This window comes from Sparus aurata, chromosome 11 (genome assembly GCF_900880675.1).
Source record: "Sparus aurata chromosome 11, fSpaAur1.1, whole genome shotgun sequence".
Lineage (NCBI taxonomy): Eukaryota > Metazoa > Chordata > Actinopteri > Spariformes > Sparidae > Sparus > Sparus aurata.
The window spans coordinates 12,853,263-12,880,835 of NC_044197.1; the positions used below are offsets into that span (position 1 = coordinate 12,853,263).

The 27,573-nt window shown below is 41.1% G+C and overlaps 2 protein-coding genes across 5 annotated transcripts; one reads left to right on the top strand and one right to left on the bottom strand.

The window, feature by feature from the left end:
• Positions 1-113: 113 nt before the first annotated feature.
• On the bottom strand, positions 114-15,494 carry ssbp3b (single stranded DNA binding protein 3b). 2 transcript variants are annotated; one of them, XM_030433350.1, is made up of 18 exons: positions 15,295-15,350; positions 14,488-14,560; positions 14,279-14,340; positions 14,111-14,195; positions 6,411-6,500; positions 5,265-5,339; positions 4,972-5,034; positions 4,515-4,578; positions 4,353-4,426; positions 4,114-4,178; positions 3,968-4,016; positions 3,685-3,720; positions 3,518-3,572; positions 3,363-3,427; positions 2,120-2,198; positions 1,929-1,957; positions 1,726-1,827; positions 114-1,533 (listed from the first exon to the last, which is right to left on the bottom strand). In XM_030433350.1, the coding sequence occupies exons 1-18, from the start codon at positions 15,348-15,350 to the stop codon at positions 1,504-1,506; spliced, it is 1,152 nt and encodes a 383-aa protein (XP_030289210.1). In that variant the 3' UTR covers positions 114-1,503. The 2 variants fall into 2 exon arrangements, with proteins under 2 accessions (XP_030289210.1, XP_030289211.1); XM_030433351.1 differs by lacking the exon at positions 5,265-5,339 and having other exon boundaries at positions 1,504-1,533; positions 15,295-15,494.
• Positions 15,465-27,072, top strand: acot11b (acyl-CoA thioesterase 11b). 3 transcript variants are annotated; one of them, XM_030433347.1, is made up of 16 exons: positions 15,465-16,883; positions 18,993-19,191; positions 20,055-20,124; positions 20,441-20,501; positions 20,589-20,690; positions 20,776-20,911; positions 21,007-21,160; positions 21,846-21,965; positions 22,155-22,293; positions 22,429-22,484; positions 23,423-23,489; positions 23,588-23,671; positions 24,025-24,158; positions 25,660-25,791; positions 25,920-26,046; positions 26,172-27,072. In XM_030433347.1, the coding sequence occupies exons 2-16, from the start codon at positions 19,002-19,004 to the stop codon at positions 26,328-26,330; spliced, it is 1,731 nt and encodes a 576-aa protein (XP_030289207.1). In that variant the 5' UTR covers positions 15,465-16,883; positions 18,993-19,001; the 3' UTR covers positions 26,331-27,072. The 3 variants fall into 3 exon arrangements, with proteins under 3 accessions (XP_030289207.1, XP_030289209.1, XP_030289208.1); XM_030433349.1 differs by having other exon boundaries at positions 20,782-20,911; XM_030433348.1 differs by having other exon boundaries at positions 18,996-19,191.
• Positions 27,073-27,573: the final 501 nt, after the last annotated feature.

Below are 27,573 nucleotides of genomic sequence, written 5' to 3' on the forward strand. Positions count from 1 at the left end.
TTTGTGTATTCTTGAAGGAGAGTTCTGGAGCAGAAGAAATTATATACTGTGTGTAAATGTAATGCAATGTGAAACAATGCTCAAGCAAAAATAAAAACAAGGGACACAGATACTTAAGTTATTGTAAAATTATATTAACAAGCAATCTTTCCTCAATTTGAAATAAAAAAATATCAGCAAATAAAGGCAACATAGGACAGATGTGTATGCAATGCGTAATGTTCACAGGAAAAAAAAAATTCTCATCACATTTACAAGACTGCCGCTAAGTTTATAATGATGCCTACTAGAATCGGTTTAGAAAGCTTTGACTAACTCTGAATAACTGGGGCAATATATGTAGTCAAAGATTGTATCAAAATATTTTTAAAAAATGTGAGGGTGGGCAAGAGGGGGCGGGGCCAAGGGGACAACCAATGATACAGGGGGTAAGTATGAACAACCAATATGTAAGAGAGATTAAAATGGGCAGCTCATCCATAGCCTTTTCATCATAATCAACCAAACTGGAAATAACACGGAAGGCTACGACGATGAAGAGCACAAAGTGTTAAGCACAGACAGGTAAAGAGATATACACCACATCTTAAAGCAGGTGTCCACATAGAGAAGAGCAGCACTAGGTAGTATGTTGTACACAGATTCTCAGCATTCATGCACTCACTTCTTATGTCGACGTCTGTTTTCCCCTCGATGGGACACAACAGCAATCCAGCCGTTTTTAAATTACAAACAGCCAAGAGTGCAGAATCGCATCGCTGTCAATGATAAGTGACTGAACGAACGGGATCAATTTGACATTGTAAGAACCATCTGAGCACTTACATACTGTGAAAAATTTCATCACAATAAAAGCCGTTCTGTCAAGTGTTTTCCCCTTTTACAAACCTCTTTAAATAGAAGGGTGGGCATTGGGAAGAATAGTAAATTATTCGTTAAAGGTGGCCACAGAGTAAAAGGCAAGAAATCTGAGTCCTATGTCAACTGACTTGTGTGACACAGTATGCATGGCGATAAGTAAAATGACAAGACAAAGACTTTCCAAGCTCACAATGCATATACACACTCTCCAGTGTTTTAAGTGACAAAAGCGGAGACATTTCCTGCACATCTTGCACCACAAAGCAATAATTAAAAAGTACAAGAGGTAAACTTCAACCTTTTTTTCTCTCTTCGCTCTAGAGTTGAGAGGGACTGAGAGGGTTATGGAGAGAAGGGGGGGGGGCTCTGCAAAGAACATAAAACGTGTCATGTATGCATTTTCAGTAGCTGGTTTTGTCACACTTGGGGTTGTGATAAATGGAGAAATTGTCCTTCATTTTGAGCAAGGAGCAGTAGTCGCCAGGCATTTCCATTTTTCTCCGATCAGCATTCTGGCGTTAGTGTGGAACCAAAATGGCGCCTGTCCCTGATTCGGTGCTGATGTGTTTTGGCCGTGTCCTATAGTGAGTTCAGATCCTCGGAATGATGGCAAATAATGTCGGTGTGGGGTGGAGGGGCGGGTCACACACTCATCGTCATGGTTGGAGAGTACTATGGAGGCGCACACAGAGAAGAGAGGATTAAAACACCTTTTCACCACCGGCTAGCTCTCCACACTGTAGTCTAATGTTAATATGCTGTGACTGTGGCTTCACTGTGTGGTCAATAGTGCTGTAGCTCTGGCTTCATCAAAGTACAATTACAGTCCGGTGATGTTAGCCGAGGAGCAAAGCAGAGACTTACGTTCTCGCTCTGAAAGGAGTGGAGGAAGTTTCCACTCAGCTCCCCGTCATCCCTCGGGGTCCCAGGAGGATTGCTAATGCCACTTAAATTGTTTGGGGAATTCTGGAGACAAAGAGTGCACAGTGTTTTAAATGTATAAAATTTCACTCCGGGCAAGATTACGCTCTCAGTGCAAAAACAATCTGCATGGTTACACTATTTACCTTGTTCATTCCATCCATATCACCAGAGCCTGACAATGAAACAAAATGAAAAACAATATTTTGTATGGTGGGGATTTTAAAGTATTGGCTCTACCTAAAATACAACATACTGTCCTCTAAATTTTAGTCATTTAGTTAGAAGAAATATGTCTGCATTGTGTTAGTAACTGTGTTGTCGTGAGTGGTGTTACCTAGTGACCCGTTCATGTGGTGTGGTTCCATCCCAGCCATGGCTCCCAGGGGTCCGTCAGAGCCGGGGCCCATAGGGAACTGGAGGGAAAAGAGGACAGCATGGACTCAGTAACCACATCTCCACACCGCAAAGTTAGCATCTCACTGGAAGTCAACCGTACCAAAGAGTAGCAGGCTCAAACTAAAAGTCACTAAAAATAAAAAGGAACTCAGGTATGACACAGTGCATTTACTTAATTCTGCTACTGTGAACCTCAGTCTCTCTTCTAACTGAAAAACCTTTGTTCTGATCATTTCAGCTCCAAGAGAGTCAGTGGCTGAAACAGTAGCCTACAGTATCAAATAACAAACACTAACGGGACCACTATAACAAGTGTATTTGTTTAGTTCCTATAAAAATGTCTATTCCAGATATCTGGCTGCAACTCAGGAATATGTGCTTAGGCGTCAACTAAAACTATTCTTTTTGCAAACCAGCTGAAATAATTTACAGGGTTTGTACAGCTTCCTAAAAGTGAAATGTAAGCATTTCTTTGGCACTTTTTGGATACCTACAAAAAACCTTCCGCAGCCTTCATCGTCAGATAAAAATAAATTAAAAAATGAAGTTTACAAAATGCCTTTATATCCCCAGCTATCAATGTGTTGATCACTTTGTTTATTTTACCAGCTGTTCATATTGATTTGATGTTTTGATCTTGATTGTTTATTTATTGCTAATTTCATCGTCATCAAATATGATGACGCAATTGTTTCATTTCAAATATTAAAAGACTTTAGGTTAGTTAATTGAGCATTTTCTAAACTTTCAATACTATATATAGACCAGAGGATGGAAATAGTCACTGTCCCAGGAGCAGAAAGCAGCCAATAGACACAAGAGTGTGTTATGATGGTAGAGGTCAGGTGTAGTTAATAGGTCGTTACACAAGGAACACTGGAGCTTACACTGAACACCTTGGCCACCTAATTCTTGTCCTCTGTCAACCACTTATTTTTTCAATGAAAGGCATTACATTCACAGGGCTGACCCTAATGTTTAGATGTGCTGTTAAAACAGATTGCCGGACGATGTTATGGGCTTGGTGCAAAAGGGATATGAGTAATACAGTCGTTTGTGAGACAGAAAAATTATGTTCTTGAAGTGCTATGTCTTCAGATTTATGATTATGAGACTATTGCTACTTTTATTTAACTCAATGTTCAAAAAATCCACACTTAGAATGATGAAAAGGAACATACATTATTTCGGTTTCCGGGTCCAGTGTTGATCATGGTGTACAAATTTTCACCAGAGTTGTTTGAGTCTGAAAAATGTGCAATCATACATATAATTGGTACTTGATAGTGCATGAAAAGGTTATTGATTATCAGCTTAGGTAAACGGAGGCACACACCTGCAGGGCTGGGCATAATGGGAGTTCCTGGGGGGCCCCCACCTCCAGAAGCACCCTGTGGAGAATAAGTTACAAGTTTACATGTTAAAATTATCTATAAAATCTTATTTTCTTAAGATGAAATGCACATAATGTGTGTAAGTTAATAGGCCACGATGTGTTCTCACCCCATATGCACCAGGAGAGGGGGATGAGTAAGGCATCTGAAACCAGAAACACAAACATTACAGACCAGAAAGGGGTGAGTGCAAACCCGTTCTATACCTCAAAATGTCATCATTCATCATTTGATCATCCTAATATCATTAGGACCGTCTGTCCATCTGTCTGTGGAAACCTCGACACATAATACTACAATTACATCCCAGACTAGAACCTTGGAGCACATTAGGACTGACTGCAATCTGACCCAGCATTTTTCTGGGTGTCTGTGTGTGTATTTGCACTCACAGAGTTGGCATTGTTGGGATTGGGCCATGGCCGGCCTGTCCCTGGGCCCCTGGAAGATAGGACCAATGAAAATTTTAGTTGGATAATGCATTGAAGTTGAGAGACTTTGAAAGAACACATTTAGAAATAAAAAAAAAAAGGCTCACATGTTAACTCCTGGCATACCAGGACCCATGGTGTTGTGTGGGGGCCTCATCCCACCACCAAAGTTCTGAGAAGAGATAAAAGAATAATCATCAAATGTTAGGATTTAAGGTGCAACAAGGCTTTCAAAATAGCTTTGGTTTGGATTTGGTATAGTGTCTAAAGCAGTCTAGAAAAAAACCATAGCTAATGGGTCATGACGCCAATGGTGATATTATTCCAAGTGAGTAGAACAGCCTACCTGAGGTCCAGGCCCCATGGGTCCCATGCCTCGTGGGCCACTCATTCTCTGCATTGGCCCCAAGTTCGGATGGCCTGGAGGGGAAAAAAAACTATATTAGGGGAGAAGCCAGGAAATAATTTCTTTAAATGTAGTTTAAGTAAAAACAGTACTGAGTCACACCTTGTGGTCGTGTAGGGTCCATGCTGGGCAGCATGGGATGAGGGCCTGGTCCTCCACCCGGTGGCTGCAGGGGATCAGATACGAAGACCCAATTATGACTGCAACTAACAATTACTTTCATTGTTGATATATTGGTCAATTACTTGTCAAAAATGTCGATTAGTGTTATCCAAAGCTCAAAATGACATCATCAAATATCTTGTTTTGTCCCCAAGCAAAAGATATTCTGTTTAGAGAATGTAGAGAATACCTTTTTTGTCATTGTAAGTGTACAACAATTTTCCGTATCATCATAGAGAAGTAAAGAAAATATTCACTTTCAAATTTGGTTAATAGTTTGCAACTAATTGATGAATTGTCTCAGCTCTCGACCCAATGAAACTTCAGTTCTATATGGGTGCTATGCATTTTGCATCCATAGTATGTGTGTGTGTGCGTGCGTGCGCGCACACTCTACCTGGTTGCCCATCCTGATGGGAGGACCTCTCGGGCCTCCAGCGAAGCGAGGCGACATGAAGGACTACAACAGAAACAACATTGCTCCATGAGATTTCAATAAGGAAGAGACACACTATTCTCAAAATTAATAATTTCTTAACAGCATGTTTGGTGAATATTGGAAGCAGCATAAAGCATCGAGCTGAGACGAATGCCAAAGCATGAAGCATCAGCGTCGAGAACCAGCGTTCCCAAATGACCGCAGAGAGCATAAACAGAGAAAAAGAGAGAAAGAGGGCGAGGGAGTGTTACCTGACTGTGAGGTCCCATCATACTGTTAGGGGGAGGAGGCTGAGGGTGAGGAGAGCCCTGGGGACCAGGTGGACCCTGTGGCATTGCACAAAGTAAAAGAGGCAAGGAGGAAGATAAGAGGGAAAGAAGGGAGGATGATACAAAGAGAGAAAGATGGGGCGAGAAACAGAACAGAGGGGCAGAGAGAAGCAGGGTTACTGCAGGGCAGAGGACAGTTGGAGTGCAAGAACCAAAGTGTGGCGCAAAAAAATGTAAAAATGTCCAAAATAAGTTGCTCATTTTCATGTAACAAACACAGATAAAGAGAGCGATTGAGCAGAGAAGAGCGAGCAAATGGCTTAGCCTTGGATGAGAGAAAAGAGACAGAGAGGATGTGTGCTCTTTTGCCTGTCAGTCAAGACATTAAGAAGCCTGCTGCATGCAGCATGTTATCAGGGCTAATTTCCCTGAATTAACAGTGTCAATTAAGCTCTATGCAATTAGCTGTATAACAACACTAAACACCGGCACTGTGTCGCTAATGTTGCTGATCTGACAGCGAGTGAGGGGTCTAATTGAGCTCCTCCAATGGATTCTGGTATGGAAAGTATGAATGTGTGCGTTCATGTATCAATGTAGAATGTCTTTCCTGATATTAACATGATCACATAATGAGTCATGCCTTTGTGGCTTCTAGTACATAATAAGATGGTGGATTTAAAGTGAATAGGTTGGTCTAGCAGAGGCAGAGCAACATCGGGATTTTATGTCACCTCCTAAGAGCCACAGTTCCACACCGTTGCCTGCCAAGAGTTTATCCTCACGAGATATTGATTTACAGTAGGTGCTGCACCTTTCGATTTCTCCATTAGGGAAAATGGGCAGGCCACGCCTGCCTGTTTACAGCACTGGAGGGGCTCAGCCAGACATAACGTCTATGACTATTTACTACAAGTTCACCGAGCAGACTGGAGCAAAACAAAAGACAAAAGCAGTGTATGTGGAGAGCTACAGCTTCATATGACAGCATTTTACAACGCTGGAGTCTGGAGCTAGGAACATTTTGATTGTTGATTATGAAGTGACTTATTGGTAAATATTGGGGATATGTCAATTTAAGAGTATTCCTAACAGTAACAGACATTATCAATTTGTGGATTGGCTGACCTGGAAAAAGCCAGGTGGCATGGGACCTCCTGGCATGCCCTCACCAGGGGGTATTCCTCCCATCACAGGACTGGGTGCTGCTGCTGCACTCTGAAACAAAGAACAGCAACATCACAACCTCTAATTATGCTGCACATGATAAATTGACCAGATAAGACAAAATGCAATCTCAGTACACATATGGAACTTTCTAAGGTAGATGAAATGACGTTGTTAAAGACCTATTTTATCTCACAGGAGGAGCACATCTGAGGAATCGAATATTCTCTTGGACAAACACAGTGACGCAGACTAAACCTGTGTTTCCTATTGATCTGAAATGGTTAATGTGCATTGTGTGTCCAGGATTCATGAGCCTTGAACACACTCAATGAAATTCAACGTAACTGCTATTCAAACATCATTTATCCCACCTTTGACTCATCTTCAAAAGGAAAGACACTGCCATACTTTCAGTAGACCTGCATCATCTGTTGGTTTCCAGTATGTTAATGTGGTCCTTTATTGAGGTTTCTGAACCCTGCTGATCCAGAATCGAGTGGATCAGATAAGTATTGGAGGGATTCACTGAGTCAGTGTCTCCAAAGTGCTGCTGCACAGCAGGGGCTTGCTGGGCCGATTTCCTGCTCAAACCGCAGCCCTAATTCACTAATGTGCCATTTGCTTCGGTCACACGCTCCTAATTGACTGAGTTTTTCTTCCCTGTAGCTGAAGCAATCTGAGATGGGCTAATGTCCTCAGAGCTGTGGGGTTTCACATCCAAAGAACAGCTACAGAACGAGAGAAGCGTCTTCGGCCTCATTTGTTAATGTGCAGCCCTCGTGTTAAAGTGTAGACATTCACAAAGAACAATGACTACTACAGGGATGGATGTACCAGAACTTATACACACAAAAAACGTCTTGACTCTGTATAGAGCTCTATAGACATCACTGGTCAATAGCCAACACACTCCCTGATATTGACTGCCCCCCCCCCCCCCCTAATTATATCTGCTCAGGCTGCAGGGCCACTGTGAAATACCTCAGCAAGGAGAGAAGTGAGGCCACAGGGAGAAGTCACGTCTCATCAGGCCCCACCACCACTGGGACACGGACACAGAGACAGAGACAGCTTGTAAACCCGATTTCTTTACTAGGTGATGTCAAGAGGGAGGTGCAAGACTGAGAAATTATCAAACCTGACTAATACTAGGACCTTTTAAAAAAAAAGCATACTGCTATAAATGTGTAGGAGAGGAAGTTTCAGCTGCTCCACAGATCTAATTTACACTCCATGTACTTCCTCACTCATCTTGACCAGTTATTCTCAACTACCCAGCCATTTGACATAGAAAGGTTGCTCTCAGAAATGTTGTAAATCTGTGTATAAATACATCTAAACTAAATTAATTTTCACAGGTTAAAATACAGACCTCAGACAATCTGCGCTGACTCACTCAAGTTCATTGCCGGATGAGAACTGACTTAAGGAAACTGCTCATACACCCAGAAAAACCATCAAAATCGAATATGATGCCACTGAGGGGCAACTTGTACATGTGTGGTAACTTGCCTAGTCTGTGATGTTTTTTTTTACCAAAGGCAGAAGAAAAGACTGCTCACTGAGTAATGATAGCTTGTACTAACAAGTCATGTTAGTAAAATATCCTGCCTCTAATACATCTCCCTGTCAGAAGGGTTTGATAACCACATTTGAAGGATCACTGCAAAACATTATTTATGTATATTGGCCAATTTATGGATCAGAATTTTTTAATCCCCAAAATTGGTACGTGCATCAGCCCTAAAAATCAAGTATTGGGTGCAACTCATTTCAGACAACGGAAACACACACATATATGACACACAATGCACAGAGTCCACAAATCTCTGAAGCATAACGAGGAGCTTTAGGTAGGATTTACAATCAATTATGACGTTTTCTACCTTAGCCAGTCACAAATAAACTTATCCACTAGGTTTCTTATCTCTGCCTGACACGAGGCAACATTCATGCTGACAATCAGATGACTGGCAATAACAACCTAACCTATACAACCTAAGATGTGATATACAAAAAAACATCCTCATGGCATCGTTGTAAGCGACGGAGGCTCTGAACACTGCTGTTTTTTTTTAGCTATAACACAGGTGAGCAGGCCCTGACCAGTGAGACTATGATATAAATAGAACACACTGACCACACAGATTTTACATACAAGCATATCTGCCTGAGAGATTACGATTAACTTTGACATGCCCTGTCAACATTCAGTTCATTGACCGTATACATATATACTGTCTCTATCATCTGACCAAGATTTTAAATACATTGCTGCTGAATTACGAAAATGTATCAGTCTTTTTGGCATATAATTTCTGTTGTAAAAGACAGCACCATAACGGTAGCATAAACAAAACATTTGCATATATAAAAAACTCTATGATTATGAGCTTCTAAGATGCGTATCATAAAAAAATAAGCAAAGTAGAATTGTGACAATAACAGACTTACACAAAATGACTTTTTTTAACAGCAGTGATGCAGTTAAAACACTTGGGAAATCTCAAGATCTACAGCCTCACTGTCATTACTTCTATTTTACTAATTGATTACACACAGCTTTACGGTTTTATGACAGCAATAAAAAGCATTATGATCACAGACTGGTAACCTTGTTCATGGTGTTGTTGCATCAAGAGGAACAAGTTTCCATATTCGTATATTTACGTGAGAGTACTGTGAGATGTTCCCCAAGCCTTGTTAACATCAAGCTTTCTAAGCAAGCCCCTCTTATTCTGTACACCACATTGAGTACACCATAAAAAGTTTCATAAGTCAGTAGCATTATACGGTAAAGGAGTTATTCATAGTTCTGACCTGGCCAAACACATGGTTACTAGTACTTTACTACTTCCTCACAAGCAATACAACCACCCTGTATAAACCTCATATTCAATAAAGGAGAGAATTTATTTAGGCATTCGTTTACATTTTAACGCTAAAATAGGTACCGTTGTCCAACTTTATCAGCTCCAAAGAGCATGAATGCCTCACACAAAATCATCTATAAGTCTTTACTAGCCATCATAGGTGATTTTTATGTCATAGACACAGCACTGATCCTTAGGTTTTACTTAGGGGATCTAAGTTAGGTCTACAAGCCTTTATACTGTAACCATTAGTAGTCCTGTGTGTCAGATGCACAGTCATGGCAGTGGATCTATGTCCCAGGTTCCATTTTTACAGTTTAATGCATATTTAAGTTATCAGTTGCATAAAGTTAAGTTGATAAATTGCACTTCTGAGAGGGATCAGTAGTAAGTAGTTCTTTAACTCTCAGGAAGTATGTGTTATATTCAAAACATGAAGGCATTAGGACATTCTGGGGGAAGACATTTATGTTTCATTATAGACAAAGACTGAGCTACAGTTTATGGCTAGTTTCAGAAAACATCCACACTGTCTGGCCCCTTCACAGTGAAAAAACAACTGTAGATTGTTTTGCTCCCCTGCAAAGAAATTATTAAGTAAAACAAAGCTGTAGTTAAGGTACTGACCACAAAGTCATAAAACAAAGTCAACAATCTACACAGCTCTGTAGAAGTCACAAATTGCACGCCTGAAAGGTAACGTGTATGGCAGGTTTCCAGGCATGTTGTGTTAGATCTTTATCATGTCCCACTAAAGCCCACAGCTGTGACTGCTGGACTGTCCCAAACAGCCTGATGCTGCTTTCCCTCTGAACGAACCACGTCTCACCACTAACAGACTCTCTGGTACAGGAAAGGGGGCAGCTGTCTCAGCCCTGCCCCGGGCTACAAAGCTCTTGTCTGGGGCCTTCCTTACATCTCCCCAGGGGACCTCCTATAAGTTAGCCTCCCCTCACCCTCAATGATTCAGCGTGTATATGTGTGTTCTTAAAGAGCACACGAGCCAAACAAATTTCCACTGGATTCATGAATCACTGAAACAGGTCACAAAAGGCCAGAGTGGCGGCAGATGTACTCATGCACTCCTTTCAAAAACAAAGAAAGAGCGGCGAGAGGGACGCACATTGGCGGTGTATGAAAGTTGACGTGGTACTGTTACGGTTTGCCAGAGAGTCTGTATATTATTGTTTGCTAAAGCTATATTGCTTTACTGGTGCATAGTTTAAATGTTTATTATCTCCCTGATTAATCAATCTGTAAATAATAAGGCCTGCTTGCTAAACACAAGAAGTATCTATATATAACCCAAGTGTACCTAACAACTATTGTAAATAGAAGTAACCTCACATTTGTTTTATTTGGATTTAATTTAAATTTGAGACTAGGAGGTGTTCCTAACATTCCTTACCTGACATTCAAATTTAAGATTAGTAGACTAGATTTAAAGTAATATAACATACAGGGAACAGTCAGAGTTGAGCACACTTTAATCTGTATGGTTTGACAGTATCCGAATAATTAAGAGCTATTTGAAGTTGTTTATCACATTCTTCAATAATCAAATTGGATTTTAATGCCACTGGCACCCTAGTGACGGGTGGTTGCATGACATCTTAGCCGCTACAGTTGACTGACATTGTTAAAAGCCAATAACGGATGCTTGTTTCAACAAAACATTTTGAATCGGAAGACATGATGTTCCAGTGCAAATTATGTCCATTTAATTCAAGCGGATGGTGTTATATGTCTGCTGCTAGTGGTTTCTCTATCAAAACAATGAAAACCAAAGACATAGTTTGGTAAAGTAGTGAAGTAGCAAGGGATCATAGGAGTTCGTCGTGTTTAACAACCACTGAAAATCTTTCTGAAGTAACTTGCAGAAATGTTCACAGACAAGTTAATGTATTAAATGTGTATTTGTGTTTAGTTATGTTGACAACTTAATTTACTTACTCTCTGTTCTAACATCTAATGATTCCCTGAATGCTGTAGGGACAGGGAAGTTAATGAAAACTAATAAAATTAGGGGTTTTTGGGGCTCGAACATTGCTGGAAACACTTTAGGTAATTTTCAAAAACATCTTAATGCGGAAATGTTACATTCAAATTGTACATTCATAAAATAGGAATGGGTTTAACTAGCCAGTATTTCTGGTGCTAGAGAGGGTAGCAACATTTAATCAACCAGTCGTGCAAATCCCTATTCAAGACCATTTATTTTCTTTTGTTTTATTTCAGACCACACATGCTGTATGTTCAACACAGGTTTTGGAAAATAAACAAGGCATCCACCACAAAGGACTCTCTGACCAGAATCAGTTCCATAGTGTACCAACCCACAACAGTTAACTGAGGTTACAGTTCCTCATAGAGGGAGAGAAAAAAGTAAGGAGGGTGAGGATGACCAAGAGATTGACTGGGAGGTAAATGTGAAAAAGCAAGCGTATACAAAAAGAGAGACACATAAAAAGAAGGAGAAAAAAATGTATACGTAAAAGGGGATGTAAGAGAAGTGATGTGGACCACCCAACTGACGACTCCTGACCTAGCATGCTCTTAACAGCCTCACTTCTTCCACTGGAACCAATGCTCAAAAGAAACCAGCCCCTGTGTTTAGCTTGTAAATGTTTAACCATCAATCAACATCATAAAACCCAGTCTGGATCCAGACGGGATGCTCCCTCTCTCTCCCTCTCTAGTTACTTCTCACAGGTCCCCTCCATTTCTCCTCTCCCCAACCCCCTCCTCTTTATATTCCCTCAGCTCCTCCTCGGCGGCGGTGGATGCTGGGCATATGCCACGGTGCCACTCCCCTTTCCTTTTTCCCCAATCTGCCCCTCAGCTCTGTGACAGCCATCAATCAGGCGCTGACGCCATGGCGACGGGGCCCCTCGGGAAGCGTTCATCAGGCCCGCCGGGGCTTTATGAGCCCTGCCGGCTAACAGAGCAGCGCTCACCTCCCCCACACCTAGACAAAGGCGAGGGTCCAAGGACTAGTACTGTCCACACACACACACACACACACACTTGCCTGACCACCAACATCCACAAATGAACACAAGGAGAACCAACATCAGAGCGAAGGGCAACCACAAGATGTCGGGTAGAGCCAGCCGCACAGAAACTCTCAAAGCTCTTCACCACAGCAGCACACAGCCCAGAATGACGTTTCACTGTTTCCTCATTTGCTTAATGTTTTCCATGTTATGGAAATGGTCTCAGTCAAACCACTGGCTGCGATCTAACAGCTTATTTTGTGTTGTTTAATCTTTCAGAAGTGCTAAATTATTTTAAAAATATGAGTTCAAGTGTTATCACACAATGGCTTAATACAGAGAAAATCATGTAGCTATATGATATGCAATAATGATCAGAAACATAAATTCTCCGTAAGAGATGAAGATTTCTGAAATCAAGCACTCAACAATATTGCGACAAATAACTATAAAGCTTGCTATGCGATTCAAAGCCCAGTTTCAAGCAAAATGCACTCCTCTTTTGTCTGCATGAGTAACAATAATAAGGATGGTGGTTCCTGAAAGGGCAGAGCCACGCTGTAGCCTCTCTCCTGGCTCCCAGGTCACCTGCCAGATCAGGAGGCCTGTTACCCTGACAACCCTTTCTGCCAAGAGCAGGACCAACATCTCCATTTTAACCCCATCTCATCTGGTACATAACCAAACTGCCTCCAAATTTGGCTGCGTATCAGTCATCCTGGGAGGACTCCTTAACCTCTAACGGCTCTGCTTGGCTGTGCTGATACAGGAAAACCTGAATAAGTGTCTTCGTTTTATTTACATCATCTGCCCGTCTCATTTTTTCGGGAGAATCACAAAGATGCGAAAGGCAGAAGCCACTGACAAGCAGTTCACACGTTCTTTGATCCACATGAGACTCTTTTTGATGTTCCCTTTGAATGCTGACTCAAAGCTCGAAACAATGCAGCACATTAAAAAAAAAAGTTTCTAAAATGGCATAGTTATCAGGATGCAAAACACCCGTACCATGCAAATACAGAAGCGCTTTCATAAGAGGATGCACTCCTGAGCGACAGATTTGGGATCTGAGACTGCCCCTGCAGTTCTTGAGTTTAAAACCCATTAGGATCTTAACACTGCAGGTAATATGTTTCAGCATGCATCTGAGCTACTGCACATCAGGTCAGCTGGAGGTCTTTGTCAAAAATCAAGCTGTGTGCATGATGCGCAGCAGGTTCTTGTTCGTCTTCACAACTGAGGGAGGGAGTTCGAGCGTGGCGAGGATAAGGGGGGAGCGCTCGACAGGTCTGACTCAGGACGTGCTGACATCAGCATCATTTTCTCAGAAGCCTATAAAGCTCATTGTTGGGCGCATCATTCGACCCACTGACAGGGCAAGATGACCGATCGTAAATTCAGGAGGAGAAAAAAATACTGGCCCAATTTGCATGCAGCAGTTAAATACAGCTACAACAAAAGTGCAGCGAGGGATACAAAGGAAGCAAATATCAGACAGACATTATTCTAGGGCAAATCATTAAATAATTTTGAGCTAAAGGGGAATCACGATAACATCAAGTATGGCAGCTGCGTCACCCTTGAAGGGAAATGTGGGAGATTTTGTCAGGACTTGAGTGTTGACAAATAGAGATTATTTGCTCCAACACAAAAAAAAAAAAACCTCATTGCACAATCCGAGCTGGAGGCGCACGATTTACACCACTTCTTAGCTTTGATAGAAAAAGTTGTTGTCTTCCTTAGCAGAAGAAGACAGAGCGACCTGTGCAACAGTGTAAGCACTACTCACGTAGTCATGGAAGGCTTTTGCTTCGCTGGAGTGGTCACATGTCTCTCTCCTCTCTGGCGCAGCGCAATACAAGTCCCAGAATACACTGTGGACAAGACAGGCCATGAAGCAAACAAAACCACACAAACAACCCATGGACATGTTACAGGAAGACAAGTTATCCCTTACCACCACCAGGAGTGTAGGAATCCAGGAGGTTCTCCAAGTGTAATGTTTTTCTCCCATCGGATCTAGAAAAATTGGTTGCAAATGATACTCATTTTAATATTGTTGTTCCTAAAAGAGCAAATGCAAAACATACACATAAAACATGAGGTGATTAAAATGTAGAAATGGCACTCTAGCATGTTGAAACTTTTCCCCTAAATTCAACATACCTCTGATAAAAAGGTCTGTGCAGACTTCTGTGCTCCTATGTGTAGCAAATACTCATAGACATACAGAGCCAACCTGTGTGAGGAGAGAAGAAAAAACAACAACATTATTGCAATTCAACAAACTGGCAACAAAAAAATAAATAAACGTCAAACTGCTGGTTAAATGTTCTTCAACCGGCTCCCTGAGTGACCAGAGTCGGGTACAGGCCCCCTGAACAATGGCTGCCAAATAGCCTATGCCAAAAAAATTAAATGGGGACTGTGTAACCAAGACCTGGGTAGAATTCAATACAATGAGGAGATTGAAAAGAAAGTGCTCAAGCAACAGTATAATTTAACGTCGTGATGTTAACTGTGAATAAAATAATAAAAAAAAAAACACAACACAGCACCAGCCTGCTGTGTATTAGCTTGGTACAGTATCCTGGTGACACTGATGGGGCTGAGGGAAATAAAAACGGAGCCTATCTAGAGCGCAACAGAGAAAACAATGTACTGTGTGGCAAGACGATGTTATTGTTTTCTCCTCTCCGTGCTCGCGACTGAATATCCGCAAAAAAATGAGGCAACCGTCGCTTGAAAAACAGACAAACTGCCGTCGGGATCGGCGTTAAGAGACAGCAATAAGCCAAAGGTAGCAGAAACACGGCTCAGGGGAGGAATGGCGAGCAGACAAGGCGGTTCATTCAATTCCATTCTCGGTAGGAGGAAATCGCCTCTTGCTAGCCCGTCCAGCGAACAACAGAGAGCAAGAGGGAAAAACTTGCGAGGCAAAAAACACACAGTAATAAACGTTTCTGGGCTTACTTTTCTCGTGCCTGGCCGTCCGACGGCACCGGGGTGCCTTTGCCTTTGGGGAACATTGTTTTGTGTGGGAGGACGCCCGCCTTCTCTTTCTTTTTTTCGCTATTTCATCTGTCAGATCATCGCGGCCGCGACCCTCTCGCACTCCAACCGCACTCCTGCTCAACCCGACGACTCAACCGAGCATGGTCCGGGGGGAAGAGGCGGGGCCAGGCTTGACTGACGCTACCGGTAGCCAATGAGAGGGCGCTGTTCGCCTTAAGGTCTGCCTTTTCGTGTTTTTTTGTTTTCTGTTTTGACGTTGATATCAATGAGCGTAATTTAATCAAGAAATTAATAGTTCCTCTAATTGTTTGCTTGATTCAACTTTTTTTATGCAATGTAAATTAATTCTTCTGGTGATCAATTAAAAATAAAAAATCTTTACAAAATTAGGCCTATATTTCACAATGAAATAAATAGATATTTTAAAAAGTATCTGTAATCTCATGGGTTCACAAAGTGGGGTTCGGGGACCCATAGGACCCCCTGGGATAGTTCCAGGGGGTCCTAAGCAAGCAAAAGGGAACTCCCAGGGCATATTTTCACTATAATTCCATCAACAAATAACACACCAACAGAATATTGATTAGTTCAATGTCTATTGTGTTATAGACACTTTCTGCAATCAAACGTTTAAATGCAAAAAAATCTTTTCAGATGGCAGCTCCCTGCCATAAAAATCTGTCTGTTTAGGGCTCACACACCTGAAAAAGTTTGATGACCACAGATTTTAAGGAATAAAATTTACTCATGTAAATGGATTCTCAAATGTATAGTGTCCACATTCTTTAAGGGCTAAGGAAAAAGTTTATGTATATCAAACCGTATTTCTTTTATTGGATATATTCATGAAATATTTCTGACATAAATGGCTCTATGTTTCTATATTTTATCGGCCTCTCAGCAGTTTTTTTTATGTATTAAGAACAACTAGTTTCACCCCAATTTCCCTTATAAATATAAGAGATAAGAAAGCCAAAAAAGCAAATATATAGGCCCTAATATACATAGCATAACAGTTTGAAAAGTGTCAAGTAGCTAGATAAAGACTAGATAAGTGGGTGTATCATTGTTGGTTCGCCTTATACATAACATCTCAATGGTTTGACTGACTTTAAATCAGCGTTTAAAAAAAGAAGAAGAAAAAAAACATTCATTTTCTTGTAGCTAAAAAAAAAAAGTTCGAGTTTGTGTTGTTATCGCCTTTAAGCAGCCCCCCAAATATGAGGCCACTGCAGTTCCACCTTAAAAATGTGGACGTTGCACTACAGGGGATAGTCTCTTCCCCACTTCTCTCCCTCTCTTCCTCTCTCTCTCCCTCCCTCCAGTGGTGAAAGCCTTTAGTAAAGCCGTAGTTTGTGTGTGCATGTGTGAGTGTGTTGAGTAAGTTGTTGAGTTGTTGAGGAATGGGGGAAACCAGGAGCGTCACGGTCCGGGTCGCAGCGGGCTGCAGTGTGTCAGCCGGTGTCCATGTTCTGTAGTCGCCGCTGACTGTCACGTGAAGGACTTTTATCTGGACTGCAACATCAGCAGTCACTTTTAAAACTGGGGTAAGCCATTTTTGTTTAGCTTGTTGTTGTTTTTTCTCCCAATGAGAAACCTGCACGGCGTGTTTATAGGTGACCACTTGTTTTTTTTTGCAGAGTTAATACCAGGATTTAATTCCGCCGTAGTCCTCCTCGTATGTTCGTGGTGAATGTCTCATTTCTCTGTAAAGGTCACTGGCAGCTCCTGTCACCCATAACAGGAAAGACAGGTGACCACTGCTGAGCCCCGCTGGAGCACAAGTTATGAGCAAACACTTGTATCCCAGTGAATACTTTCCATGAATACCACATTCAGTAGCAGCATGCCTTAAAATAGTTTGTGCCCCTAAATAGTTTCTGTCCAAGCTCGATTAGAACTTGCATGTGTGTCTGCATTCACTGACAGCAGACACACAGCAGCATCAAATACATCTGTGATTGAACAGGTATTTCAGGTCTGTCTTTATCCCTCAGGGAGAGAAGAAGTGTTGCAATGAGAAATTAAGTTGCAGATTATTTAAAGCGTCTTATGTTGCAGCATCGGCTCAAACTGACTGCTGAGTTTTTTTGTAGATTCAGTGGTGGATAAAATCTATTACAAATGTCTGTGTTTTGGCAGAAGTTGAAATGGAATGCCTTTATTGTCATTGCACAGTGTACAACGAAATATCAGTGCAAAGTATACAGTTAAGAAGGTAAAACTCAACCCTTTTTAAACGCAGAAAACATAGCTCGTGTTAGTGTCACAGATCTGACTTCTTTCCATGACCAAAACTGAATTGTAGTTTTCATTTCCTCATTTTTGTGTGTTTCTGCTTTTTCCTTGAATTGGTCAAAGATTACATCGTGTTTTATGAATCCAAAGTTTAAAAAATGACAAATAAAGAGTGCTTTTCTTAAAAGTGCATTGTGTAAGAATTGGCCACTTGTCGAATTCATACTCCGAACAAATAGTGGGGAATCAGATCATAATCAGAATTTCCTTTATTTGTCCCGCAAATGAAATTTCTTCATCACAGCAGCCAAAGGACAGTGGTATTGTAATAAACAATAATGATAGTAAACAAATAAACAATACAATAAAACATTTAGAAGCATATCACTAGAGTAACTGCCGCTAACTGCAGCTGCCATTAGCAAGGTAGCTCAGTTAGCCATGCAGCTAGTGGTCCTTGCTGGGAGCTCAGTGCGGCAGGGGGGTGTTGGTGGTCACGCTGCTACCACTTGTAGGAGATGTAGACTGTGATGTGCAAGGGCTAGCTGGTTAGCATGCTATATTTGGTAGGTATTTCTGCAACAATACATAGACTTCATAAGATGTATGTATATTTTTATTCACTTTCAAAAACTGTTGATACTTTTAGTTAATTTTAGAATAATTTTACGTATAGTGATTTAATTATTCTAATTACAGTGGAGGCCTGAGCCTGTACCAAGTAGCCTCTTTACCGAGTTTCTCTGGATAGCTAAACTTTTTAGGACATGATCCAAATGCTGATTAGGTCCTTGTTTAACTACTGTGTTACCAAGATTTTTGACTGCATCAGAACACATAAATACTGTAGATTTGTCTGACATATTTGATGCCAGTTCCAGTCCTATGTTTTAACGTTGGGATTACAGGTTGTAGCTTTAACTCTTAGGGGTGGTAACAAAATATCCATACAGCAGTATTTTGTATCGTGTCCTCTTGAGGTTTGGTTATCGATACACTGGCATCATATATCGGTATTTTTACGCAGGCACTCAAAACAGATTCCCCTGACAGAGACTCACAACTTCATTTTCACAGATGGAAAAGAAATTAGTGAGCCATAGTTGTGTCCTTCCTTAAAACATTTTAACTCCAAAACTGTTTTGCTTTCGGGCAGTTCGTCCTTTTTCCAGTTTATGGTAATTTCACATGATGGCACATATGCAGTAAGTTGCGGTCAGCGTGAGTGATTAAGAGGAACTAAACTTTCCCTTTATTTCTCTTTTCATCTCAGTTCATGTCAAGTTTTGTATGGTGGTGCTATTGTTAGTGTGGACAATGTATCGTGCGAAACTATTGTATTGTTTTCCTTCAGGGCATTAGTCTATGACTCCAGGTTCTGCTGGAACTAATTTTTCCTCTGTTTCTTCTCTGTGTAGCAGTGAGCTATGACGTCAGATGGTAACCATGCAGACGCCATGCTGGACTCTCTGTTCATTCAGGAGAGTGAGGAAGGGTACAGAAACCCCACTGAAGTGAAGATGAGTCAGATCGTGCTGCCATGCCACGCCAACCACTGTGGAGAGCTGAGTGTTGGACAGCTGCTGAAGTGGATGGACTCCACAGCCTGCTTGTCAGGTAGGAAAATATCAGAAAAACTTTCAGCACTTTTTCTGACATCACGCCATGGAACTCATGATATAATCAAAATAAACCAAAGTTATCCAAGAATATCCCATCATGTCCACTGAAGTGTAGCAGGAAGTGGGGAATGTGCAGTCTGAATCAAATCCTGATTATTCAATCACGTAATTCCATGGCCGATATTTGAAAACTGGGTCGTCAGTGTGGTGTGACATTTCTAAACTGAGCTCTTAGGTAGATACATGAATTTGAGAGCTTGTATGTAAACAAACATAACTGAAAATGCGATTAAAATGCATTGAAAAAAACCTGTACACTGTGTACACTGTGTCACTGTGATAAATTATGATAGTGTTTATCGTTTATTATATTGTGATCTATTTATATGCATCACAATATGGTTGGATTTTCTGGATAATCAATGAAGTCACAGTTTAAGGATGAAATAGTCCAACAGGAAGGTCTATTTCTGGTTGCTCCAGCAAAATAAGTACCTGAGATTTAAAAGGCACTTAATCACATTAATGTCCATGAATTAATTGCCATAAAATCCAGCCTGCCCATTCATTTGCAATATATCCTATTTAATGCAAAAGTATTAAGGAGACCACGAGATAAATGGTGTAAAAATCTGTTAAGGTTGACAATTTTCTATTGCCTCATGGAAGCAATAGATAGCATTTATGCATAAATATATCCTATTTATATAAAGACCAATTCCCTGAATTGAAATTTTAAACCTGCCTGAAGTCTTTCTGTGTGATACATTATGTCTGTTTGCCTTTATACATGCACATAGTTACAGCTCATAAGCCTCGACTCATTACATGCTGTCACTATGTGTCTTTGTGCTGCAGCTGAGAGGCATGCAGGTTGTTCCTGTATCACTGCATCCGTGGACGACATCCATTTTGAACACACCATAGGGTAAGGTATTAAAGTTAATGCTGGTTTATCGAGTCGCATCTCCAACTGAGTACCAGAGACAGACTATATTGCATCCATTGACTATGGTGGACACTGTTTTTGTTGCAAAACATTAGCAGTGGTGTCATTGATTTTTAAAAAATGTATTAATAAATGGATGTTGTAGTTTTAGTCTTCAGATAATGGGCTACTCCAGTCACAGGCAGAGAAAGGTGGACATACATCTCTCACAGGAGAGATGTTCAGATTGTGTTGATACTATAATCACTGCTCCTTGTTGATGGTAAAGAGAAGCGTCTGTTTCTGTCTACTCCAGGGTGGGAAAGGTTGTCAACATCATAGCAAAGGTTAACAGAGCCTTCACATCCAGTATGGAGGTTGGTGGATGTTGTTTTTGATTTCAGCATGGTGAACGTTCATGATATTTCAGAATCAAATAAATGTGGTTATTCTGTTCATTTCAGGTGGGTATATTGGTGACTTGTGAGGACCTTTACACTGACAGGCAGTGGAAGGTTTGCCATGCCTTTGCAACCTTTGTTGCTAGACGCACTGAAGCTGGGAAGGTAAGAGACAACAATCAAAATATTGATACAAAACCATTTGACCAAAACCGATTCAACATCCCCTGTGTGCGCCTTTTGTGCACAGGTACAGCTGAAACAGGTGATTCCTCGCACACAAATGGAGCAGATGGAGTACAGCCTGGCAGCAGAGCGGAGGAGGATGAGGCTGATCCATGCTGAGATCATTACAGACCTACTGAGCAGCAGCACAGCTCAACTGGGTACAGGCCGGGCTTTATAACACAGCACTTGGCCGGGCGGCTGCACCATTTGGAATCTGATTGATTAAAGCTCCACTTTTTTGTGCTGTCATCAGGAGAATGCCAGGAGTATCAGGATGCTGTGCCAGCCGAGCGGACACGAGTGGAAAGCGTGGAGCTGGTGCTACCGCCACATGCCAACCACCAAGTCAGCACCTTTGGGGGCCAGATCATGGCCTGGATGGAGAATGTGGCTACAATCGCAGCATGGTGCATAGATAATTATTCTGTTTTTTACAGTATATTTTAAAGTCAAAATAAATGTAATTAAATAGCTTGACATTTTAAGGAATATTATGAGAGATAAAAAGAGGCAAATCAAGTTAGAGCTGCAGCCAGAGGTTATTAGCTTAGCTTAGCACAAAGACTGGAAGCAGAGGGGAAGAGCTAGTGTAGGAACATAAAACATCTACCAGCATGTTGAAGGCTTGCTAATTAAATCATCATATCTTATGTTTGTTTGTTAATGTGGTTTTCACAGGGAGTAATGTGCAAGACTATTTCTTGGCTGGGTGCAAGCTTGCACCTGGCCTAGAAGTTATTCCGCACAAAATCCCCAATAAAACCACCAATTGTCTTTTTACACTTAAGAATTTGTAGGGATCAAACAAGCAAAATAGAACATGATAATTAGTGAGCTTCAGAGATGCTGGTAGGTGCGAGGACAGCGGGATCCATATGCTTCCAGTCTTCATGCTAAGCTAAAATAACTGGCTTTTAGCTGTAACTTCATATACAACTGGCAAATATGAGAGTGTCATACATCTTCTCATATAACACTTAGCAAGAAAAGTGTATTCCCAGTAAGCCAGAGGCTATCTGTAATGAGGCCAAGCTTCAAATTGGCAACAAACTACAAGAGAGTCATGCTTTTTTCTCTTTGTCTTGGATCTAGTCGCTTGTGTAACGCTCACCCAACACTGAGGAGCATTGACATGTTCCATTTTCGAGGCCCGTCTCATATCGGTGACAGACTGGTGCTGAAAGCCATAGTTAACAACGCCTTCAAGCACAGGTGAGTCTACACATCATGACGAACTTGCAAGAACAGCGCAGAAGTCAAATAACTCTCAACTCATCTAAATAATGTTCGCATATATTTACCTTTATAACTCAAATATTGACAGCGTTTGTAGTACATCTCTGTGTGTGCATATCTTTTTGTGAACCCACGCGCCTGGCCTGGATACGCGGTGTGATTCAGCATGGAGGTGGGCGTGTGTGCTGAGGCCTACCAGGGTGGAGAACCTCTGCGCCATATAAATAGTGCTTTTATGACCTTTGAGGTGCTGGACAGTGACAGGAAAGCACGAACGCTGCCACGGATACGACCTGAGCCTGTGGTGAGTTTTGTGTGATGAAAGCCCAGAGTATACAGTTAAGTGATCAGCCAAAAAAAGCAGAGCTTGAGTTCTAAGTTCACAAAATGAGCATCCTTTTTTGATGTTTTGTGCTTTGGGTTTTCCCATGTTTAACAGGATGGAAAAAGACGTTATCAAGAAGCTATTGCCCGAAAGAAGATTCGCCTTGATAGGTTAGTGTCCCTCCTAAAACATGCTTTGTTGTATGAGCATCCCACCGATATCTCGGAGGGCTGACCTGGTTTATTGCAGATGGGTATATTGTCAGTATAAAAGCTGATCCATATGCAAAAAATATGTTTTTGTACAGAGGAAAAAAAATATATTTATCATGTTAGGAAACGTATGTTTTGAACTAAATTGAGTCTTTGCTAACCTGACATACAAGATGGTTAGTTACACAGAACCACCTACGAATTCGTCTTTGGAAACTGTTTTGAAACAGAACAACAAATTAGTTTGACCCACTATGGTCCAGCCACAAACACAGAGCTTGACGCGTGGAAAAACGGATTCTCTCGAGATCTTGCGAATCCAGCTGCCTAACCAGGTCCAGAGGAATCAAACAGACACAGGTTTATTTCATTTATGAAAGTGCCGTTCAGTTTCCATCCATTTCACGCCTTTAAAACCCAACATTAGATAGATAGATAGATAGATAGATAGATAGATAGATAGATAGATAGATAGATAGATAGATAGTATGCTACTAAGCAACATTTTATGCAAGACGAGTCATTATAAACCATTACAAAACCAACATACACAGTGGAAGAAGCACGGATCATATTACATGTTTCAGTATAAGGCACTGGAAGTCGTTTGTCCAGTGTTGTTCTACTGAATCCATTGTTTACGATACTCAGTCTTCAGCAGCACATGACTTGGCAGAGCGACATATCACAGCTGAGCAGACTTTGGTGCACAGTCTGTCAAGAATAATAAGTTCATTGTTCAACTGGAAAATACCCTGCCTGCAGTATAACCTTCACTCCACTGTTTAATAACCAAATGTGCTGGATCACGGCTAAAATGCAAAAAATGTTGTTGTGTTGGTCAGATCTTCCTTTTGTCCCTCAATGTAAATCACTGTGCCCTACATGTTTTACAGGAAATACATTATCTCCTGCAAGCAAACTGAAGTGCCTCTGTCTGTGCCCTGGGATCCAAGTAACCAGGTATTGCAATTTCTGGCAAACAGAGGTGCACACGCTTAGCGAGGCTTATAAGATATTGCCACTGTTTTCAAGTGTTCAGACAACCCTTTGTTTTTCAGATGTACCTGAGCTATAATAATGTATCGGCACTGAAACTAATGGATACCAGAAACAACTGGGTATTAACTTCTGAGAAAAACAAGGTCAGTACTGTTTGTGTTATTATCATCCAGGATATAGCCTGTTAAATAGATACAGCTGTTGTGATTCCACCATGCATTCTGACCTGTATTAGCTGCACAGTCATAATGGCTGTCCTGGAAGGAAGCCCACATTGCTTTAATTAAATTGTGGAATAATGCAGAATAAGTCAGAAAACATTGTCTAAACTGACTTCCAATAGTCATTTTAAGAGATGTAGGGACCTATAACTGACTACTGATTCCACCAGTGAATTAAGCAGTTTTGACAACAGTCAGATTTTAAAATAACTGGAACAAATCCTGTTCATGCACGTAGAGCCCACCTCCTCTCTGCGGTTGTGCTCCATTCTTAGGTCAGGCTGTACACGCTGGAGGAAAACCACATGCTGTGTTTCAAAGTGGAGATGCACGTCAGCGTACCGGCAGAGCAGACGTTCCACCTCCTGTCAGACCTGAGGAGGAGAAAGGAGTGGGACCAGCACTATGAGTCAGTAACATATACATTTTTGGCCTTGTGCGTCATCTGGCGCACTGCAACATACAGTCAGGAGAATAGGCTTTAAGGATAATTTTGATGTTTTTTTTCTGGTTTTTTCCTCTTCATTATCAGCAAAGCGTATAAAAACACAAAAACCAACCAGGTTTTGGTCTGTTTCTCAATGCCAGTTTATTTTTAAAAAAGGCTCAGTATTTTCCTGAAATAGCCTGGCAGTGTTGTTTTTTGCAAATGTTACCCAAACAAGAATAAACAGTATTTCTCAGGAGACTGTGGATTAGAAAAAACATTAAGTGCTAAAGTGAGTATTTACAGCAACAGAAAGGTGTATGGGGGATGTTCCAAAAATAAACAAAAGTGCCCGCATTCATGGTAATTGAACAACATGCCACCCAGTGCAACAGAGAGATTCATCGCTCATCACTTTTGGACAACAATGGAGGTTTATGGCACAGAGGAATACAAATAAATGAATGCTGGTTATGGTCTTTTCATTGGGTTTGTTGACATCATCTGAAATGTAACTTGTCACCAGTTTTACCTCTTAAAGGTCCAGTGTGTGGGATTTAGGTGGAGAAATGGAATATAAAACTCATAATTATGTTTTGATGAGTGTGTTATTACCTGAAACTACGAATCCTTGTGTTTTCGTACCTTTAGAACAAGCCTTTAATATCTACAGAGGAGGTGGATCCTCTTCCACAGATTCTGCAGTGTTTCCACAATAGCCTAGAACAGACGAGCCAAACTCTGGCTCTAGAAAGGTGCTTTCTCCTCAGAAGACTAAATCCTAGGAACCGGACCATTACATTCCTAAGTTGAATCATATTATCAAAGCGAACAACTGATCAACTCAAGGTTAAAGTTAGATACTACTTTATTTATGCCTGACAGAGGCTTGCACATATTAATTCAATACAAAATGATAATAGAAAACTCAATTAAATGGGCAATGTGTAATATATAATATGATATGTTTAGAATTTTAGTTTAAAACATTAAAAAAAGGAACTAAAATTATCAACAGAATGTGAAACAAACAACATTGTTGACATTATCATATCGTCATTGACATAATGTTGCGTCAAAAACATCTAGTGTACGTATTGTTTTGCGGAGATGTCTACAGAAGTTGGCATGCTAACAAGCTAGCACCGGCCGATCCTGTCTTGCCTACCACTTTGTACCTCAAGAAGTGAGAGTCTGATAGTTTCAAGTATTTTTCAGTAGTTCCCTGCTTGTTCTAAATGTCAAGAAATATTTTTACATTTCCTTAATACGGCTAACTGAATTAACTAGCTAATGCTAATGGCAGCTATCCATAGCCAAAGATGGCCAACATTACCTTGGTAATATTCTGCCCTCTATATTTATATCTTTAATGATACATTTGATTATTTGTATTAATTGGTAATGACAGCAGTGTGAGATGTAGAGCTAATCTAATTCTCCACCTTTAATATCTGTATATTATCACATGCTCATTGCACAGGGAGTGTGAGGTGATCATCCAAGCAGATGAGGAAGACACCCTTTATCGCGTAGCCACACCGTCTGTCAGTAAAGGGGGCAAAGGCAAGGACTTCATTCTGCTGGCATCCAGGAGGAAGCCTTGTGATGCCAGGTGCTGCAACATACTACATAATAAACACCCTGCTCATTTCATTTTACATTTTGCTTCTTGATTTCCATCTCCAACATATATTATATTTCATATAGTCTCTTGATGCTATCCTCTTTTGTCCCTCTCAGGGACCCGTATCTGATCGCTCTGCGTTCTGTCACTTTGCCCACTCACCCTCCCACTGAGGACTACACGAGGGGAGAGGTGCTCTGTGCTGGCTTCACAATCTGGGAAGAGTCCAGTATTGTCACCAAGGTTGGCCAAACGAGAAGGGCACACAGTCCATGTGCCCAGCATACTTTTGCAACACAACTCAGAAGTTATTAAAAAGACGCACTGGTTTAACTGCACCACGATTGATCTGATGTGTTTTCTTTTAGATAACCTACTACAACCAGGCCACACCGGGTGTGCTCCCATACATCTCCACAGACATTGCTGGCCTCTCCTCTGGCTTTTACAGTGCGTTTTCTGCCTGTAGCCACTTCCTGGAGGCCAACAAGGACAGCCTGGCTGCTCTGCCGCCGTCTGCACTGTGACACAAAAAGTGCTGCCATGGTCTCTCCCAACAAGAGGATCATCATTAGGAGGGATCAAGATACTCTCTCTGTCTTTACCAATTTTCATTTTGTTGTGGAGGTGCTGCTCTCTTGGATCCAAGTTACCCACCTTGAGATTACAGATGTCTCTGTGATGGATTTGGTTTCTGGTGGTTTCTTTCAAGTCTTTAGACCTTAGGACTCACTGTATGGCTTTTTTTGAAAATGAACTTAATTCACTGTATACAGTATTTTCTTTTTTTTTTTTAAAGAACTTCCTAATTGATTTCAACAATATTGATGGGTTTGAAGTAAGACGGCACAATGTTTCTTGAATTTTAAAGCTTGTGTTACACTAATTTATAGATCAATACATTCTTGTAAATAAATTTAAGTATTTAACACAATCTCAGCAATCTGTTATCCTGAGACACGTGTCGTGTTTTTAATAGTATCGCCAGTCTTTAGAGAAACTAATGTGAGGATAAGAGAGATGTTTTGATTGGCCTCTTTTTGATATAGTTTTCTACCTCTTGAGATTTTAAACTATTTGATTAAGACTTAGAATGTAAGTTAAGTGTGTAATGCTGTTTTTTACTTTGAGATGTATGATTTTCTAGGACAACTCTTGCACTGATTGTATAACATGTTGACTTTCTATGGCCAATACTCTCACACAACATGCTGTTTTCTTGATTGAACCTGAAACAATAAACACGATAGACCACTGGATTATGCTCAATTCAGCTGCTGAGTTGGTGTTCACCTCCCTCACCCTGCATTCCTCACATTCCTTAATCGTTTTTTGTGAAGAAAAAAAACAAAGAAAAACACGGCCTGCAGTTGTGTCCCACCGTAACGTGTGGTTTGTGTGTTGTGATAGCTGCACAGGCCAGCAGAGAAGTGTGATGGAAGTGAAAAAGTGAAAAGCCTTGGCTGGGTTGGTAGCTCCACTTGCTTTCCAGGATAGTGTGATTGTTCCGTGATCATCCTGTTATGCTTCCTGGACAGCATAACCAGGGAAGAGTAAAGCACAAGTGACTGCATGTGAAACGTGGTCCAAAGCAATCCTAGATGAGTGTATTATGTGTCCTGGCCTGCAGTTGGACATTCATTGCCAGTTCGCACTCCTCTGCAGGTCTGATGTGTGCTATTCTCAGTCAGTGAGGCAAGCTGTCCTCGTTGTTGCCAACGACAAATCCACCCTCTTTCTCCCGTGTTTTCTACAAATGTAGCATGCCTC

Bases quoted from the DNA above. Each gene is read 5' to 3' on its own strand.
- acot11b (XM_030433347.1), top strand. From the start codon at position 19,002: ATGACGTCAGATGGTAACCATGCAGACGCCATGCTGGACTCTCTGTTC. The intron at 22,485-23,422 runs GTTAGTGTCCCT...CATGTTTTACAG, and splicing joins AAGAAGATTCGCCTTGATAG to GAAATACATTATCTCCTGCA. The intron at 26,047-26,171 runs GTTGGCCAAACG...GTTTTCTTTTAG, and splicing joins AGTCCAGTATTGTCACCAAG to ATAACCTACTACAACCAGGC.
- ssbp3b (XM_030433350.1), bottom strand. From the start codon at position 15,350: ATGTTCCCCAAAGGCAAAGGCACCCCGGTGCCGTCGGACGGCCAGGCA. The intron at 6,501-14,110 runs GTGAGTAGTGCT...TCTTTGTTTCAG, and splicing joins CAAAAGCCTTCCATGACTAC to AGTGCAGCAGCAGCACCCAG. The intron at 1,958-2,119 runs GTAACACCACTC...TTTCATTGTCAG, and splicing joins CCACATGAACGGGTCACTAG to GCTCTGGTGATATGGATGGA.